Source organism: Cetorhinus maximus, chromosome 20 (assembly GCF_964194155.1).
Source record: "Cetorhinus maximus chromosome 20, sCetMax3.hap1.1, whole genome shotgun sequence".
In the NCBI taxonomy this organism is placed as follows: domain Eukaryota; kingdom Metazoa; phylum Chordata; class Chondrichthyes; order Lamniformes; family Cetorhinidae; genus Cetorhinus; species Cetorhinus maximus.
Window position 1 is genome coordinate 34114808 of NC_135898.1, and position 19652 is coordinate 34134459.

The window sequence follows — 19652 nt, forward strand, 5'->3', positions numbered from 1 at the left end:
TTGGAGGTGCTGTCTTTCAGATGAGACACTAAACTGAAGCCCCAACTCTCAGGTGAACCTCTTGGCACTATTTCAAAAAGGAGCTGAGAAGTTCCCCCATGTATCCTGACAAACATTTATCCCTCAACCAACATCACTAAATCCAAATTATCTGGTCATTTGTTCCATTGCTGTTTGTGGGGACTTGCTGTGTGAAAATTGACTGCTATCTTTCCTACATTACAGCGACTGTACTTCAAAAGTGCTTCATTGGCAGTAAAGCACTTGGGGGATGCTTTGAAGTTGCGAAAGGCACTATATAATTACAAGTTTCACTTCTTGTAAAAAAACACAACATGGAGTGATGGAAGGCAACATGGCCCAGCCTGATGCTATCCTCACTTGTCCATGCTCATACATTCTGTTCCGCCTCCCTTTCAACCCAAAAGCCCAAATCAAACCTGTGGACTTGAGTTGGACTTCAATTGTTCATCACAGAGATACAATAATACAATAACTCCCAAAGACACAAGCTTTAATTGCTTCAGGATGTCATGAAAAGCAAACCTTCCCTCTTGGCCACTGACTGACAGATTTTTCTAACCAATCAAGGTAGATGGGCTGAAGAAACTCTTACGAATGTCTAGTTCATTTTTTTTAAAAAGCGTATAATTTTTAATTTTAGGAATTAAAGTGTTAACCGTAAGATAAATGGAAACACTTGGTTGATGAATTAGTAAGCAGGTCTGAGGTAACTACAGTTTAGAGTATTTATTCAATGAGGTCAGAGTTTGGAGGGTGGAAGCCATAAAAGGTAGGTGGCCTTCATTTAGCTGGGAAACTGTAGACAGTAAGTTTGAAAAGAATTGCCCTGACTTCATATGAAATTTAAATTATTCAGGTGGGCTTCAGAATCAAGACGTTTGATTTTGAAGCTAGAAGTTAATTAATCTAAAAACCTATTGGACATCTCAACTAACTTCTGTTCCCATAGTAATTACTCTGTTGAGTAATTCAGGATGGAGCCTGGTTGGAATTCTGGGAAGTTGTAGGATTTCAGAAGGTCTTTGGGGTTGCAGCTAAAGGCATCCAAATTGGTGGGTGTAGGCCCTATGTTCAGCAGGCAAAGAAAGAGAGAGTCTGCTAAAAGCTGAAAAGCAGCTGTAGACCAGAAGCAAAAGCGCCATCAGAAATCAGGAGTATTTCTGAGGTAGAGGCACTAAGCATAAATGCAGTGATATCCACACTTGAATGAGAAGTCCATAGTAGTGAGGTGCTTAAAAAATGTTGGAGGATCGTTTAGCCAAATGCTAATGGAAGGATCCCTATGAGATTTCATATCTTGGAGAATGGCTGGAACACTGAGGAGAAATCAAAGTGAATTCCTGAGAGCTGTGACACTTTGGTTTGATGCAGGTGGTGAAGGAACCTTTACCTGATAGTATTAAGAAAAAATGAGGTTCCATTGAAAATTTCAATCTAAAGTATATATGTTGTGTTTTATTATGCTTTTCAATATTAAAAGTATTCCCCCAAGACAATATTTATTTAGTATTGTTTGCTTTACTTGTCCATTAAAATTGATTTGTATTAAACCGAAGAGCCTTGTGGCATAATTTCTTCCAGTTGGTCACTGGCTGTTTGGATGTTTCTTTAAACTATAACGGTTTCTAACAGGGTCATAACAAAACAACCGAGCAGCAGGCCAAGCTGCAAGGGCCCAAAAAATCCTCTCAGGTCAGATAGGAGTCGCTTAACATGTGACATGGTCCATCCGTGAAGCAACTTTGCAATCAAGATAGGATCACATTGTTCAGGCCTGGTTTGGGGGAGCATGAGAGGAGGGGACAAGTGGGGAGGCTAGAGGCGGAGGGGGGGCCATAAAGAAGTATGAGCGCCTCCTGTTTAACTCCATCCATCTGATTGATTACCTTGTAGGTGTATAACAGCCTCTGACCAGCAGTCTGTTGGTATTTAGTGTTCCGACTTCTCCATCCTCTCTCTGCATTCAGCCACTGATTGCTCATCTGCGTACAGAATACTCACATGTACACCCCATATAAACACAATCGTGCCACTGAACCACAAATAGATCAAGAGTGTCCCAGTTTCAATCCCTAGTCAGTGTACAGTCCACTGTCCACTGAACTCAACTGTCGGAGCTATGCAGCCAGTTCCAGACTTTCACAGCTGAGTGAAAGGAAAATCAGTCAACATTTCCACTGCCTCTTCCTGAAGTTGAGCACAGCCAAGTAACAGATCAGGCATGGCTACAACACTAATTCAAAAAAGCTGCTGATACTCACAACACCAGCACATAAGGGATGAAACCATAATTTATCACTCACGAAGAGTGGTGGGGGAAGATGAAAAGGGCACTAGAGAGATCTGACTCGGCTGATTACTACTTATAAAACCAGAGAAATCAATGACAACTCGTGCCAAGGTCGTTAGGCTAGAATTCTCACACAGACACTGTACAACTGAACCTCCATGGCCACTTTTCCAAATGGAAATCACAATCTACAGAAAGAATGAAGACAATCTCTTCCAGACACTTGCCCAAATTTCACAGTGTCCCAATCTTGTCAAATCATGGAACTTCATATTCTGCCAAATAGCCATTCCTCAAACTTGTTAACAAAGACCATCCTCTCTGTCACGCAAGGCCCAATTTACTAATACAGTGGCCTCCCCTGATGCCTCAGCAGGTTTACAGAGTCAATAACTGAGCTCTACAGACCAGTAGGCCGTACGTTTGATCCCAAGCTATACTTTGATTACTTTCCGTAACCTTGGGTTAGAGAAGAGATAATCAGCCACAGTTCCTGTCCATTTTGTATTCAGTTACCACCTGCTGGAAATTTCATTGAGTGTGCAATGCAAAAACAGGCCATTCAGCCCAACTGGTCTATGTCAATGGTTATGCTCCACACAAACCTCCTCTCATGCAACATCTCACTCAGCATATCCTTCTATTCCTTCCCCCTCATCTACTTATCCACTTTCCCCTTAAACAGGCATATGGGCATCACGAGGGTGGCTTCTCATTCAGCTATGACACCTCTGCAGTCAGCCAGCCTGCTGGCACTCAACAGAAAGGAATAATGGATGAATGTGCAACATACCAGAGGATGATCAGCAGGTGTGGACTGCACCCATGGCAAGCAAGGGGTGGAGAAGGGAAAACTGGTGAGATATTGTTTCTGCTAAATCACTCAACAGGAGGTTCAACTTTATACCACCTGGATCACGCTGCTCACTTACCTCAGTTGCAATGGAGGTGAAATCTTCCTCAAATATGACATGTTTGACAAACTCCTCGTGCGTGCTGGGCACTTCCGGTGTGTTTAATCTGTACTCAGGCTGTGCTCCCACTAGTACAATCAGCATTGACTGACAGGCCACGTATATCTACAAAGTAAACACGTTACATCAACTCATTATATCGATCAGAATTAATATTACCATCCAAGAACCCCCACCCAGGGGCAACCACCCAGTGCGTGTGTGGCAACTCAGGCTTGAGAATTGGCAGGAGGTCAGTGACAGAATTCAGCCACATACTTTATTGCAAAGTAATGAGTTTAGAAGTTTAAAGGGTGATTTAACCAAGGATTTAAAATGATAAAGGGCAGATACAGGAAAATAAATCGATAAATTATCAAGACAGGTTGCATAAGCTTGGCTGGTATTCCCTTGAGTCTGGAAGATGAGGGGTGACTTGGCTCAGGTGTTTAAATTTTAGAACTATTCAATAAGTTATATACAGAGAAACTATTTCTTTTGGTGAGAAAATCTAGATGTCACAACCTTAGCTCAGTCCTTCAGTTGTAAAATCAGAAGGTACATCTTCACACAAAGGGTATTAAAAAGCTAGAATTCTCTTCTCCCAAAAGGCTATACATTGAAGCTTTCAGCTTGTGAATGCTGGATTTTTTGTTAGATATCATGGAGATGAGGTACAGATCAGCTATTATCAGAGTGAACAGGTTTGAGGGGCTGACTAATCTATTCCTGCTTTGGTGGTTCCTAACTACGAAACAAAGCACAGCACATGCCCCCTTACATAACTTTGTGTCAAGTATTTAATTAACACACTAGGGAGCAAGATTTGTCAATCCTCCATTAAACTCTGCATTGTACCAATCCTCCATCATACAGTTATGCTCAATTCATCCCATGCGACGGAGCACTGAAAACAGCGGGGCTCATGGTATCAACTGGAAGCTACGAACAAACCTCCTCCCCCCAACCTGTGTTACTGATACAGCTGCTGCTCCATTCATGGATTGGTCAGGTATGGGATGTCACTGGAGCTAGGGTTATCTAGGGAGGCAAAGCAATGGAATGTTTTTATTTAAGGCAGAGCTATGCAGGCATTCCTAGAGGAAAGAAAGGGATCTAGTTACACCTGTAATCTCAGTGGAACTCTCTGCCCTGTAATATTTTCCGCACTTCCCCAAGGAAAGGGTATGGGTTCCATTTGGCATTCCCCTTCAGTGGCAACTTTGAAATAAGGCACTCAGCATGTAAGGGCCCTCCTGTAACCCTGTACACTGTTCTAAATTGCATGCATAATTACAGCCTATTTAAGATGCACAACCAAGAGATGCGTCATTACAATACTGTACAGACAAGAAGGAATGTGCATTTATAGTGCCTTTCACGACGTTAGGACATCCCAAAGCACTTTACAGTCAATGAAGTACTTTTGAAGTATAGTCACTGTTATCATGTAGGAAATGCAACAGCCAATTTGCACACAGCAAGCTCTCATGAACAGAAGTAAGATCATGACCAGATAATCCGTTTATAGCAAGGGATAAATATTGGCCAGAATGCTCCCCACTTCCTGACCAATCCATACGCCTCTTAATCATTTGAAGCAGAGTTCCTGAATTCCCAACCAGTCTATCAGAAAAAGCCTTTCCCTGCCAGTATTCATTACAGCTTGTCGATGAGCTATGAACTCAATCTTGGCAGCAAAAGCAGGCCAGCTCTCCAATCCTTCCTTTAAACGTGGCACAGTTCTTTCAGTTCTGAATGTATTCCAAATAAGGCCAATCCAAAAGTCTTTTCACTTGTACCAGAAGAAACATCCTAACGCCTGTTACTAGTTAATAATCTTCATGGCATTATTGTAGCTGTTAGCCAGTCTTCTGCAGCCCTGATGGAGTAAGATATGCCGTGTCTCGGATATTAAGTGGTAATAAGTTCAAGTGAGTACTGGCAGTGGTGGGATTTTATATCCAGGCCTTCCGTCACCTATATTTCTCAGTAATACGACAACCTTCAACCATGACCCCGAGGCACTTACTCTCACAGGATGGGTATTCTATCCAAATTCTCCTCAGAGGCATGGGCCCAACCCTCAATAATTATATTAAAACAGCCATAGAAAATTAGAGAAATGATATCGGTCATTGAGCTCATCAAAGCCTACGATGGTGTTTTCCACCACTGCTCACCTAGTCGAATCTCATTCTCCAGCTTGTCCCCATACTCCTTATTTATTCAAGCAAGTATTTTTTCCTGAGTTCTTCCAGCTTTTCTTCCTGTGGCTGTGCAGGTGAGCTTGTGGGGAGAAATGTTTCATCATGGTGTTCTGGCCATTGTGAGTGTGGTATGAGATTGACAGCTCTTTCCTGCCCATCAATTTTGTAAACCTCTTCAAAAACAAACTTAACAACTCTCCTTCAACAGTGGTTTGTAGCAGAGAATTCCACATTTTACCTTCTCCCCTTTAAGTAATTTTGTGAACACCTTTAATTTATGCCCTTTTGCTACTGTCTTCCAATCAATATAAATAATCCATCAATATTTACCTCTGTATGGTTGACAATTGCTTTCATTAATCCTTAACCTTCTCAGCTCGAGTGAAAAAAGGCTTTGCATTCCTAAGTTTGTCTTCATAACAACAATTCATTGTACCAAATAACTTAGGAGTAACTCTACAATCCAACTTCTCCATTATTTCCATACCATTCCTACATTAAGTGTACAACATGGCACAAAAATTATCTTCTGGTCTATTGCCTTGCATGCCCCCAGATAGAAAACCAAGGGTCTTAGGGTCTTATCCACTTGTCTTTTTGACGAGGTGTTCCACTGATGCCCCATCTGCTCTCTCTGGTAGATGGAAAGGATGCAGAGGCATTAGATTTAAAAGACCAAGGTGTTCCCCGAGAGTCCAAGCCACCGTCAACATCTGGTTCTCTATCTCATTGTTTGTGGAAGCTTGCTATGCACTGTGCTGTGGGTCTGATGTTATTACAGTGTCGACATTGCAAAAGTATTCATTAGCTGTGAAGCTCTTTGGAACATACTAAGATTGTGAAAGGCACTATGTAAATGCAAGTTGTTTCTCTCCCTTGGGCTGCCACCATTAACAACCTGTGTCTGTGCACCAAAGCCTCTGCTGCTGTTTAAACTGTACCCCCATCACCTATTCTCATTTGCAAAATGTATTACATTTGACGTTGAACTGTATCTACCAACTAGTTGTCTTTTTTGTTCTTTGTTCTTTCATGGGGATGTGGGTGTCACTGGCAAGGCCGGCATTTGTTGCCCATCCCTAATTCTCCTTGAACAGAGTAGCTTGCTAGGCAATTTCAGAGGACAATTAAGAGTCAACCACATTGCTGTGGGTCTGTGGTCACATGTCGGTCAGGCCAAGTAGGGCCGTAGATTTCATTAGTGAACCAGATGGGTTTTTATGACAATCGATGACAGTTTCATGGTCACCTTTACTGAGACTAGCTTTATAATTCTAGATTTATTGACTGAATTTAAATTCCACCACCTGCCACAGTGGGATTTGAACCCATGTCCACTAAGCATCAGCCTGGGCTTCCAGATGGCCAGCAATTAGAAAAAGAGGATTTTGCACTGTGCCCAGAAGTTAAAAGTTCTGACCTGGTTAAAGGGGAAAACTTGCTCTTCTGAAATCAATAATGGACATTACTATGTAAACAAATGGGATCACAGTTAACAACTGGCATGTGAACAGAATCATCTCATTTCAGTGGCTGAGGATAACGATTTCCCTCAGTGTAACAGAGAGTAAACTGCACAGGGAGCACTCCCCTCAGTGTATCAGAGAGTAAACTGCACAGGGAGCACTCCCCTCAGTGTAATAGAGTGTAAACTGCACAAGGAGCACTCCCCTCAGTGTAATAGAGTGTAAACTGCACAGGGAGCACTCCCCTCAGTGTAACAGAGAGTAAACTGCACAAGGAGCACTCCCCTCAGTGTAATAGAGTGTAAACTGCACAGGGAGCACTCCCCTCAGTGTAACACGAGAGTAAACTGCACAGGGAGCACTCCCCTCAGTACAACAGAGGGTAAACTGCACAGGGAGCACTCCCCTCAGTATAACAGAGGGTAAACTGCACAGGGAGCACTCCCCTCAGTATAACAGAGGGTAAACTGCACAGGGAGCACTCCCCTCAGTATAACAGAGGGTAAACTGCACAGGGAGCACTCCCCTCAGTATAACAGAGGGTAAACTGCACAGGGAGCACTCCCCTCAGTATAACAGAGGGTAAACTGCACAGGGAGCACTCCCCTCAGTCAGTGGAATAGAGAGTAAACAGGACAGGGAACATATGAACATATGAATTAGGAGGAGTGGGCCACTTGGCCCCTGGAGCCTGCTCTGCCATTCAATAAGATCATAGCTGATCAGATTGTAACCTCAACCCCACATTCCTGCCTAACCCGATAAGCTTTCACCCCCTTGTTAATCAAGAATCTATCTAGCTCAGCCTTAAAAATATTCAAAGACTCTGCTTCCACCGCCTTTTGAGGAAGAGAGTTCCAAAGACTCACTACCCTCAGAGAAAAGATATCTCATCTGTCTTAAATGAGCGAACCCATATTTTTAAACAGTGACCCCCTAGTTCTAGATTCTCCAACAAGAGGAAAAATCCTCACCAGAAACATCCTGTCAAGACCCCTCAGGATCTTAAAGGTTTCAATTAAGTCACCTCTTACCCTTCTAAGCTCCAGTGGATACAAGCCTAATCTGTCCAACCTTTCCTCATAAGACAACCCACCCATTCCTGGTATAAGTCTAGTAAACCCTCTTTGAACTACTTCTAATGCATTTACATCTTTCCTTAAATAAGGAGACCCGTACTGTACACAGTACTCTAGATGTGGTCTCACCAGTGCCCTATACAACTGAAGGATAACTTCCCTACTTTTGCAATCAATTGCCCCCACAATAAACAATAACATTCTATTAGCATTCCTAATTACTTGCTGTACCTGCATACTAGCCTTATGTGATTCATACACTAGGACACCCAGATCCCTCTGCATCTCAGAGCTCTGCAATCTTTCACCATTTAGATAACAAGCTTCTTTTGCTCACATTATACTCCATTTGCTAGATCTTTACCTACTCACTTAACCTTTGTCCCTCTGTTGCATCCTTATGCTCTCTTCTCAATTTACTTTCCTACCTATCTTTGTGTTTGCCAACCATCCCATCCATCCCTTCATCCAAGTCATTTATATAAATTGTAAAAAGTTGAGGCCCCAGCACTGATCCCTGTGGCACACTACTAGTCACATTCCTCCAACCAGAAAAAGACCCATTTTTGCCAACTCTCTGCTTCCTGTTAGCTTACCAATCTTCTATTCATGCCAATATGTTTCCCCTACACCACAAGCTTTTATTTTTCGCAATAACCTTTGACATGGCGTCTTAGATTTCCAGAAGGCATTTGGTAAGTACAATGGATCCACCAGTTCCCCTTTATCCACATTACGTGACTCCTTCAAAGAAGTCCAATAAATTGGTTAAACATGATTTCCCTTTCACAAAACCATGTTGACTCTGCCTGATTGCCTTGAATTTTTCTAAGTGCCCAGCTATAACATCTATAATAATAGCTTCTAACATTTTCCCTATGACAGATGTTAGGCTAACTGGCCTGTAGTTTCCTGCATACTGTTTCCCTCCCTTTTTGAATATAAAGGAGTTACATTTGTTACCTTCCAATCTAATGGAACCTTCCCCAAATCTTAGGAATTTCGGAAAATTAAAACCAACGCAACAACTATCTCACCAGCCACTTCTTTCAAGACCTTAGGGTGAAGTCCATCCAGTGCTGGAGATTTGTCAGCCCACAGCCCCAACAATTTGCTCAATACCACTTCCCTGGTGATTGTAATTTTTCTCAAGTTCCTCCCTCCCATTTCCTGATTTGCAGCTATTTCCAGGTTGTTACTTGTGTCCTCTATAGTGAAGGCCGATGCAAAATACCTGTTTAATTCATCCGCTACCTCCCTACTTTCCATTATCAATTCTCCAGACGCACTTTCTATAGGACCAATACTCACTTTAAGTCTTTTCTTATTTAAGTACCTATAGAAGCTCTTTCTATCTGTCTTTATATTATTAGCTAGCTTTCTCTTGTACTCTAATTTTTCCCTTATTAATTTTTTTTGTCATTTTTTGCTGTTCTTTATATTATTTCCAATCTTCTGACCTGCTACCCATCTTTGCACAATTATATGTGCTTTAAGTGTGGTGCTATCTTTAACTTTTTTAGTTAACCACCGATGGTGGGCCCTCTCCTTGGAATTTTTCTTTTTCATTGGAATATATCTATTCTGTTTATTCTGAAATATCCCTTTAAATGTCTGCCACTGAGCCTCTATTGACCTATCCCTTAACCTCATTTGGCAGTTCACTTTAGCCAGCTCCGCTTTCATGCCCTCATAATTGCTCTTATTTAAGTTTAAAATATTAGTCTTGGATGTACTTGTCTCTCCCTCAAAACGAGTGTAAAATGTAATCATATTATGATCGCTGCTACCTAGGGTGCCTTCACCATGAGGTCATTAATTAATCCTATTTCATTGCACAATACCATATCTCATATAGCCTGCTCTCCGGTTGACTCCAGAACGTGTTGTTTTAAGAAACTATTCCGAAAACATTCTATGAACTTCTCATCTACGCTACCTTTGCTCGTCTGAGTTTTCCAGTCTATGTAGATTAAGATCCCCCACGATTATTGCTGTACCTTTCTGACAAGCTCCCATTATCTATTCTTTTATATTCTGTCCTACCATGTAGTTACAATTAGTGGACCTGCGCACCACTCCCACAAGTGACTTCTTCCCTTTATCATTTCTCATCTCAATCCAAACCGCTTCTACGCCCTGGTTTCCTGAGCTTAGGTCATCCCTCCCTAATGTGCTAATACCATCATTAATTAACAGTGCTATCCTTCCACCTTTTCCTAACTCCTTGTTCTTCCTAAATGTCATGTACCCTTCAATATTCAGGTCCCAATCTATGTCATCCAGTGGCCATGACTCCGTAATTGCCATCAGATCGTACTTATTTATTCCAATTGTGCTATCAGTTTATCTGTTTTGTTTCAAATGTTACTTGCGTTTAGATACAGAGCCTTTGTCCTTTTATTATTTTTGTAGTGTCTAGCCTTATCTGCTGATTACTCAGATTTGTGTACTCTGTCCATTCCTGTCATGGTCTGTTTTTCATTTTCCATATTAATACCTTTCTCTCTTGCCTCAGCTCTACTCTTTGGTTTACCACATCTTCCCAAATTTGATACCTTGTCCCCACTATTCAGTTTAAAACCCTCTCTACTTCCCTAATTATGTGGCTCGCGAGGACACCAGCCCCAGCACAGTTCAGGTGTAGACTGTCCCAATGGTACAGATCCCACTTTCCCCAATGCTGGTGCCAGTGTCCCACGAACCGGAACCCACTTCTCTGACACCAATCTTTGAGCCACACATTCATTTCTCTAATCTTATTTGCCCTATGCCAATTTGTATGTGGCTCAGGTAATAATCCAGAAATTATTACCTTTGAGGTTCTACTTCTTAATTTAGTGCCTAGCTCCTTATACTGACTATGCAGAACCTCTTCCCTCATCCTGCCTATGCTGTTGGTACCTACATGGACCATGACCACTGGTACCTCCCCCCCTCCCATTGCAAGTTCCTCTCCAGCCCTGAGCAAATGTCCCAAACCCTGGCACTGGGCAGGCAACATAGCCGTCTGGGCTCTCGCAGTTTGCTACAAAGAACAGTGTCAATCCCCTCCCTATACTGTCTCCTACTACTACTACTTTCCTTTGTGTTCCCCCACTTGAATGGCTTCCTGTACCACAGTGCCACGCTCAATCAACTCATCCACCATGCAGCCCCCACTCTCATCCAAACAAGCTGAAAGAACCTCAAACCTGTTGAACAATTGCAGAGGCCGAGGCTCCTGTACTTCTGCCCTCTGCATCCCCTTACCTACCTCAGCTCCAGTCCCTGACCACTTTTCAAATCAGATGGCCCTATCCTAAGGAGTGTGATCGCCTCCTGGTACAAAGCATCCAAGTAACTTTCCCCCTCCCTGATGTGTCGCAGTGTCTGCAGCTCTGCCTCCATCTCAATTACTCTGAGCTGAAGCTTCTCAAGCCGCAGACACCTACTGCAGATGTGCTTGCCCTGGATCATACTAGTATCCAAGAGCTCCCACACATCACCTGTCCTGCCATACCTATGTGCTTTAATGAATTACTTAATTATTTTATTCAATTATTTATTTATTATATATTTATTAATCTTATCACAAATTCCTGTACTATTTTAAACCATAGGAATAGAATAGGCCTTGGCCACTTACCAGATACTCACAAAACAGCTAGCTTCTTCCCCTGCAGTACAGTAAAAACCAGTTCCTACAGGGTGAAAAAATTAGTAAAAGCAAAGGAGCACCTCCCTCCCCTCCTCACCAAACTCCCTCAACTCACCGAACTCTCACACTCTGTTGAAGCCTCACACTTAGTGCTGGTCAACTGAGAATGTCTGAACTTGTATTATCTAAACAGCAAGACCAGTTCAAGCCAGTTTCCTTAATTAACTATTTCAGCTGTTGCTAGTGGATAGCTTTTATCTCCCTGCTTGGGCCCCTGGATGAAACTTAAGAATTTAAACAGTGCTTGCCATTAAATGTTAAATACAAACAATATTAAATTTTTAGAAATATATTTAAGATTTTATATTATTGTTATATTTTAGAAAGATATTTAAGATTCCCTCACCTCAGCAAGCTCTCCCACTCTGTTGAGATCACATACTCAATGTAATAGAAAGTAAACTGGACAGGGAGCACTCCCCTCAGTGTAATAGAGAGTAAACTGGACAGGAAACATGTCCCTCAGTTTAATAGAGAGTAAACTGGACAGGGAACATTCCCCTCAGTCAGTGTAATAGAGAGTAAACTGGACAGGAAACATGTCCCTCAGTCAGTGTAATAGAGAGTAAACTGGACAGGGAGCACTCCCCTCAGTGTAATAGAGAGTAAACTGGACAGGGAGCACTCCCTCAGTGTAATAGAGAGTAAACTGGACAGGGAGCACTCCCTCAGTGTAATAGAGAGTAAACTGGACAGGGCACATGCCTCTCAGTCAGTGTAATAGAGAGTAAACTGGACAGGGAACATGCCCCTCAGTCAGTGTAATAGAGAGTAAACTGGACAGGGAACATGCCCCTCAGTCAGTGTAATAGAGAGTAAACTGGACAGGGAGCACTCCCCTCAGTGTAATAGGGAGTAAACTGGACAGGAAACATGTCCCTCAGTTTAATAGAGAGTAAACTGGACAGGGAACATTCCCCTCAGTCAGTGTAATAGAGAGTAAACTGGACAGGGAATGCTCCTCTCAGTCAGTTGTGAGAAATGGATTTTGTTTTTATTTTTGGGGAATGTGGTGTTATTCTGTGGAAAAGGCTGTGTGTGTGTGTGTGTGTGTGTGTGTGTGAGAGGGAGATTTAATTAAGCTGGGCAGAGATTAATAGGAGACATGTCGTCTAGGGGGTTTAAAACATGAAAAGGATAGAAGTGTGAGGCTAAGGGACAAGTAAATAGGTTAGATCTTACGTTTGCATTTTTTGATAAGTTGAATTTGTTTAAATACCAAAGGAGAGTCAGAGGTAGAAAGAAACATGTTTGCATCTTGCAGGAGTTCCATAGGTAAATAGGAGGAGTCATCTGTGCAGACTCGATGGGCCGAAGGGCCTCTTCTGCTCTGTGTGATTCTGTGATTCTATTGACCCAAAAGCAAAGACAAGATGGAAACATGAAGGATCTTATATTTGGAAGGGTTTGAGTTTCAAAGTGGTGTGACAACAATGGAACCTGAGATGAAAGGGGAAAATTGTATTTTAAAGTTACTGTTGAGCTGGAGATATAGCTGTTTGAGCTGTTGAGGTAGCAGCTGGAGCTGAGTTGGGAGCTGTTAGCTCTGGGCTGGAAGGAGATGCGATTTGAACCAGCCATCCAGTCAAGCTAGAAAAGTCTTGGGCTTCAAAAAGCAGTTGTACTCTGAAGTTTAGTTTTCCACAGCAGAGTAGAAGCGAGTTACAGGTCATGCGGTATGCCTTTATTGAAGCTACAGCAGTTTGCCTTGGGTAATATTGCTGAATTTCTTATAGTTAAACATCTATAAAGGAGTGTTGCCTGGAAGGTGTTTACTTGTGGGTCTGACCAAGTGGAGAGTTTTGGCGGGGACGGGGGGGAATGTTTGTAACACTAACCTTAATTGTACAACTGTAATCTTGTATGAAGTTTTCTTTTATTCTTGTTAATACAACTTTTACTTTTAATTTTTAAAAATCCCCAAAAGTGTTACTGGACCTCTTTTTGCTGAGACTGGTACTACATCTTCTTGTTTTCAGAATACAAAAAAAAGGGTATGGCCCATAAGCCAAGTCTCCCTCTGGAATTTGGTTTGCGCATCAATTAACACCGGCTGTGGTCATAACACAGTGTAACAGAGAGTAAACTGGACAGGGAACACTCCCCTCAGTCAGTGTAACAGAGAGTAAACTGGACAGGAAACACTCCCCTCAGTCAGTGTAACAGAGAGTAAACTGGACAGGAAACACTCCCCTCAGTCAGTGTAACAGAGAGTAAACTGGACAGGAAACACTCCCCTCAGTCAGTGTAACAGAGAGTAAACTGGACAGGAAACACTCCCCTCAGTCAGTGTAACAGAGAGTAAACTGGACAGGGAACACTCCCCTCAGTCAGTGTAACAGAGAGTAAACTGGACAGGGAACACTCCCCTCAGTCAGTGTAACAGAGACTAAACTGGACAGGGAACACTCCCCTCAGTCAGTGTAACAGAGAGTAAACTGGACAGGAAACACTCCCCTCAGTCAGTGTAACAGAGAGTAAACTGGACAGGGAACACTCCCCTCAGTCAGTGTAACAGAGAGTAAACTGGACAGGGAACACTCCCCTCAGTCAGTGTAACAGAGAGTAAACTGGACAGGGAACACTCCCCTCAGTCAGTGTAACAGAGAGTAAACTGGACAGGGAACACTCCCCTCAGTCAGTGTAACAGAGAGTAAACCGGACAGGGAACACTCCCCTCAGTCAGTGTAACAGAGAGTAAACTGGACAGGGAACACTCCCCTCAGTCAGTGTAACAGAGAGTAAACCGGACAGGGAACACTCCCCTCAGTCAGTGTAACAGAGAGTAACCTGGACAGGGAACACTCCCCTCAGTCAGTGTAACAGAGAGTAAACTGGACAGGGAACACTCCCCTCAGTCAGTGTAACAGAGAGTAAACTGGACAGGGAACACTCCCCTCAGTCAGTGTAACAGAGAGTAAACTGGACAGGGAACACTCACCTCAGTCAGTGTAACAGAGAGTAAACTGGACAGGGAACACTCCCCTCAGTCAGTGTAACAGAGAGTAACTGGACAGGGAACACTCCCCTCAGTCAGTGTAACAGAGAGTAAACTGGACAGGGAACACTCCCCTCAGTCAGTGTAACAGAGAGTAAACTGGACAGGGAACACTCCCCTCAGTCATGTAAGAGAGTGTAAACTGGAGAGGGAACACTCCCCTCAATCAGTGTAAAATTTTCCAAAAATGAGCAAAAATTTCCTTTAAAATGTTAGATTCTGGTTGGAGAAAGTAATAGATAACTGCAAAGGAGTTATAAATCTGTAATCAGTTGCACACTGCCTGAGCAACCTGAAGCTTTGCTCTTTATCACACTGTAATGGTTATAAGTAAAGTCAGCATTTAATTTACTTCTAGGGATCCTTCCTTATCTAAGCGCCGAAGCATAAAGTTTTTTTAATATCAGAATCTGTTTTTCTCTGGAAAAATCCTTTATATGTTGTCTTGTGACCTCAACCTGGTATAATAAGGTACAGAAAGCCATTAAGCCCATCATGTCTTTTCCAGTTCTTTGACAGAAATTTTTAATTAGCCTTACTCATTCTTCTTTCCCTGTATCACTGTAATTTTTTTTTCCTTTAAAGTACTCTTCCAACTTCCTACAGAGAGCTGCCCTCTCAGGCAGTTCATTTCCGATCATAACCACTGACTGCTTTAAAAATATTTCAACTCACCTCTGGTTATCTTCAATCTGTATGCTCTGGTCACTGACCCTCCTGTCCCTGCAAACAGTTTCTCTTTATTTCCTCTGTCAAGTGTGACATGGTGTGCTTCCCAGAATGAAACACAATACTATGTTTTAAAAATGTTTCATAAAACTTTCTTGCTTCTGAACTCTATACCTGTGTTTATAAATTCAATCATTTCCATTTGCCTTTATAAGCAGCCTTCGCAACTTGTCCTGCCACCTTTGTCTACATACAACCCAGGTCTCTGTTCCAGCATCCTGTCTAAAACTGCACCATTTAGTTTATATTGTCTCGCCTCATTCTTCCTACCACGATGAATCACCTCATCTTTGCATTAAATTTCATTTGCCACGTGTCTGCCTATTCCATCAGTCTCTCTGCATCCTCCTGAACTGTTACTATCCTCCTCATTGTTTACTACATTTCAGCATCTGCAAATTATGCCCTGTGGAGGAGGGGGAGGAGGAGGGGGGAGAGAGATTGGGGGGGGGGAGAGAGATTGGGGGGGGGTGGGGTGGAGATTGGGGGGGGGGGTGGAGATGGGGGGGGGGGGGGGGTGGAGATGGGGGGGGGGGGGTGGAGATGGGGGGGGGGTGGAGATTGGGGGGGGGGTGGAGATGGGGGGGGGGGGTGGAGATGGGGGGGGGGGGGTGGAGATGGGGGGGGGGGGGTGGAGATGGGGGGGGGGGTGGAGATGGGGGGGGGGTGGAGATGGGGGGGGGGGGTGGAGATTGGGGGGGGGGTGGAGATGGGGGGGGGGTGGGAGATGGGGGGGGGTGGAGATGGGGGGGGGTGGAGATGGGGGGGGGTGGAGATGGGGGGGGGGGTGGAGATGGGGGGGGGTGGAGATGGGGGGGGGTGGAGATGGGGGGGGGTGGAGATGGGGGGGGGTGGAGATGGGGGGGGGAGAGTGGGGGGGGGGAGAGTGGGGGGGGGGAGAGTGGGGGGGGGAGAGTGGGGGGGGGAGAGTGGGGGGGGGAGAGTGGGGGGGGGGAGAGTGGGGGGGGGGAGAGTGGGGGGGGGGAGAGTGGGGGGGAGATGGGGGGGGAGATGGGGGGGGAGATGAGGGGGAGAGAGGGGGGGAGAGAGGGGGAGGGAGAGGGAGGAGAGGGGGGAGAGGGGGGAGAGGGGGGGGAGGGGGAAGGGGGGGAGAGGGGGGAGGGGGAAGGGGGGAGAGGGGGAAGGGGGAGGGGAGGGGGAGGGGGGGAGAGGGGGAGGGGGGGAGAGGGGGAGGGGGGGAGAGGGGGAGGGGGGGAGAGGGGGAGGGGGGGAGGGGGGGAGGGGGGGAGGGGGGGAGGGGGGGAGGGGGGGGAGAGGGGGGAGAGGGGGAGAGGGGGAGAGGGGGAGAGGGGGAGAGGGGGGGGAGAGGGGGGGGGAGGGGGGGGGAGAGGGGGGGAGGGGAGGGGGGGAGGGGAGGGGGGGAGGGGAGGAGGGGGGGGGGAGGGGGGGGGGGGAGTGGGGGGGGGGAGGGGAGGGGGGGGGGGGGGGAGGGGAGGGGGGGGAGTGGGGGGGGGGGAGGGGAGGGGGGGAGTGGGGGGGGAGGGGAGGGGGGGGGAGTGGGGGGGAGGGGAGGGGGGAGTGGGGGGGGAGGGGAGGGGGGAGTGGGGGGGGGGGGGAGGGGAGGGGGGAGTGGGGGGGGGAGGGGGGGGGGAAGTGGGGGGGAGGGGGGGAAGTGGGGGGGAAGGGGGGGAGTGGGGGGGAGGGGGGGGAGTGGGGGGGAGGGGAGGGGAGTGGGGGGGGAGGGGAGGGGAGTGGGGGGGGAGGGGAGGGGAGTGGGGGGAGGGGAGGGGAGGGGAGGGGAGTGGGGGGGGAGGGAGGGGAGTGGGGGGGGAGGGGAGGGGAGTGGGGGGGGAGGGGAGGGGAGTGGGGGGGGGAGGGGAGGAGTGAGGGGGAGGGGAGGGAGTGAGGAGGGGGAGGGGAGGGAGTGAGGAGGGGGAGGGGGGAGGGGAGGGAGTGAGGAGGGGAGGGGAGGGAGTGAGGAGGGGAGGGGAGGGAGTGAGGAGGGGAGGGGAGGGAGTGAGGAGGGGAGGGGAGGGAGTGAGGAGGGGAGGGGAGGGAGTGAGGGGGGGAGGGGAGGGAGTGAGGGGGGAGGGGAGGGAGTGAGGGGGGAGGGGAGGGAGTGAGGAGGGGAGGGGAGGGAGTGAGGAGGGGAGGGGAGGGAGTGAGGAGGGGAGGGGAGGGGGGGGATCCTCACTCGGAGCCGCCTGCCGGCTTTAAGTCCGAATTTCAAACAACTGTTTTGGGCGAAATAAAGGCCCCGACCCGGAACCTCGGCCCGGAACCCGTTATCTGCGGAGCGCGGCCGCACCCACCTGCAACAGGACGAGAGTGACTATCAGCTGCTTCTGATATCTCCCGAACTCACCGACCGACAACATGGCAGCGTCAACATCCATCAGAGCGGCCGGCGAGCGGGAGCCACAGCCACTGAGTGTGACGGAGCCGGACTGAGCGGACCCCGGCACAGCGCCGCCCGCCTGGCCAGAGGCGGTATCGCACCCGGACCCCAGCACAGCGCCGCCCGCCTGGCCAGAGGCGGTATCGCACCCGGACCTCGGCACAGCGCCGCCCGCCTGGCCAGAGGCGGTATCGCACCCGGACCCCGGCACAGCGCCGCCCGCCTGGCCTGAGGCGGTATCGCACCCGGACCCCGGCACAGCGCCGCCCGCCTGGCCTGAGGCGGTATCGCACCCGGACCCCGGCACAGCGCCGCCCGCCTGGCCTGAGGCGGTATCGCACCCGGACCCCGGCACAGCGCCGCCCGCCTGGCCAGAGGCGGTATCGCACCCGGACCCCGGCACAGCGCCGCCCGCCTGGCCAGAGGCGGTATCGCACCCGAACCCCGGCACAGCGCCGTCCGCCTGGCCAGAGGCGGTATCGTACATAAGAAATCGGAGCAGGAGTAGGCCATTCGGCCCCTCAAGCCCGCCCCACCATTCAATAAGATCATGGCTGATCAGCCCCAGGCAACTCCTGTTTTGAGCCAACTCTTCTTTTGAGCCAGCTCCTCATAGCCCTCAACTCCCCAATATTTCAGAAGTCTAACTACCTCCTCTAAATATTTTCAGTGATCTAGCCTCCGCAACTCTCTGGGGTAGAGAATTCCAGACATTCTCTACCCTCTGAGTGATAGAAATTCCTTCGCATCTCAGTTTTAAATGAGTTTCCCCTTATTCTGTAACTCTGTCACCTAGTTCGACATTCCCCGCTAGAGAAAACATCTTCTCAACATCGACCCTGTCAAGCCCCCTCAGAATCTTGTACGTTTCAAAAAGATCACCCCTCATTCTTCTAAACTCTAATGAATAAAGTCCTAACCTGTTTAACCATTCTTGATAAGTCAACCCCTTCATCCCAGGAATCAGCCTAGTGAATCTCTTTTGAACTGCCTCCAATGCCAGTATATCCTTTCTTAAATACAGGGAACAAAACTGTACAAAAGTCATTAAAGGTGGCAAGACAGGATGTGAGAACTGTTTCTAAAGCATACAGTATTCTCGGCTTCATTAATAGGGGCATAGAGTACAAGAGCAGGGAGGTTATGATGAACTCATATAAGACACTGGACCATGACCCCACCACAGAACATCAAGCCATTGTTTCCAGGACTGTCACTGACCTCATCTCCTCTGGAGATCTTCCTCCCACAGCTTCCAACTTGATAGTCGCCCAACCTCGGACGGCCCGCTTCTACCTCCTACCCAAAATCCACAAACAGAATTGTCCTGGCAGACCGATCGTGTCAGCCTGTTCCTGCCCCATGGAACTCATTTCTCGTTATCTCTCCCCTTGTCCAGTCCCTTCCGACCTACATCCGTGATTCCTCTGACACCTTACGTCACATCAACAATTTCCAGTTCCCTGGCCCCAACCACCTCCTCTTCACCATGGATGTCCAATCCCTCTACACCTCCATCCCCCACCAGGATGGTCTGAGGGCCCTTAGCTTCTTCCTTGAACAGAGGCCCCAACAATCCCCATCCACCACTACTCTCCTCCGTCTGGCTGAACTTGTTCTCACACTGAACAATTTCTCCTTTAACTCCTCTCACTTCCTCCAAATAAAAGGTGTGGCTATGGGTACCCGCATGGGCCCCAGCTATGCCTGTCTCTTTATGGGGTATGTGGAACATTCCTTGTTCCAGTCCTACTCCGGCCCCCTCCCACAACTCTTTCTCCGGTACATCGATGATTACTTCGGTGCTGCTTCATGCTCTCGTCGGGACCTGGAAAAATTTATTG

The 19652-nt window shown here is 47.0% G+C and overlaps 1 protein-coding gene across 2 annotated transcripts in view; it reads right to left on the reverse strand.

Moving 5' to 3' along the window:
- slc22a15 (solute carrier family 22 member 15) overlaps window positions 1-17866 on the reverse strand; it is a 79753-nt gene extending 61887 nt beyond the window's left edge. For both annotated transcript variants that reach the window (XM_078565868.1, XM_078565867.1), the window contains exons 1-2: window positions 17723-17866; window positions 3247-3393 (exon numbers count right to left, since the gene is read on the reverse strand). In XM_078565868.1, coding sequence (XP_078421994.1) covers window positions 3247-3393; window positions 17723-17806 — 231 coding nt within the window. In that variant the 5' untranslated portion in view covers window positions 17807-17866. The remainder of the gene's footprint in view (window positions 1-3246; window positions 3394-17722) is intronic.
- Window positions 17867-19652: the final 1786 nt, after the last annotated feature.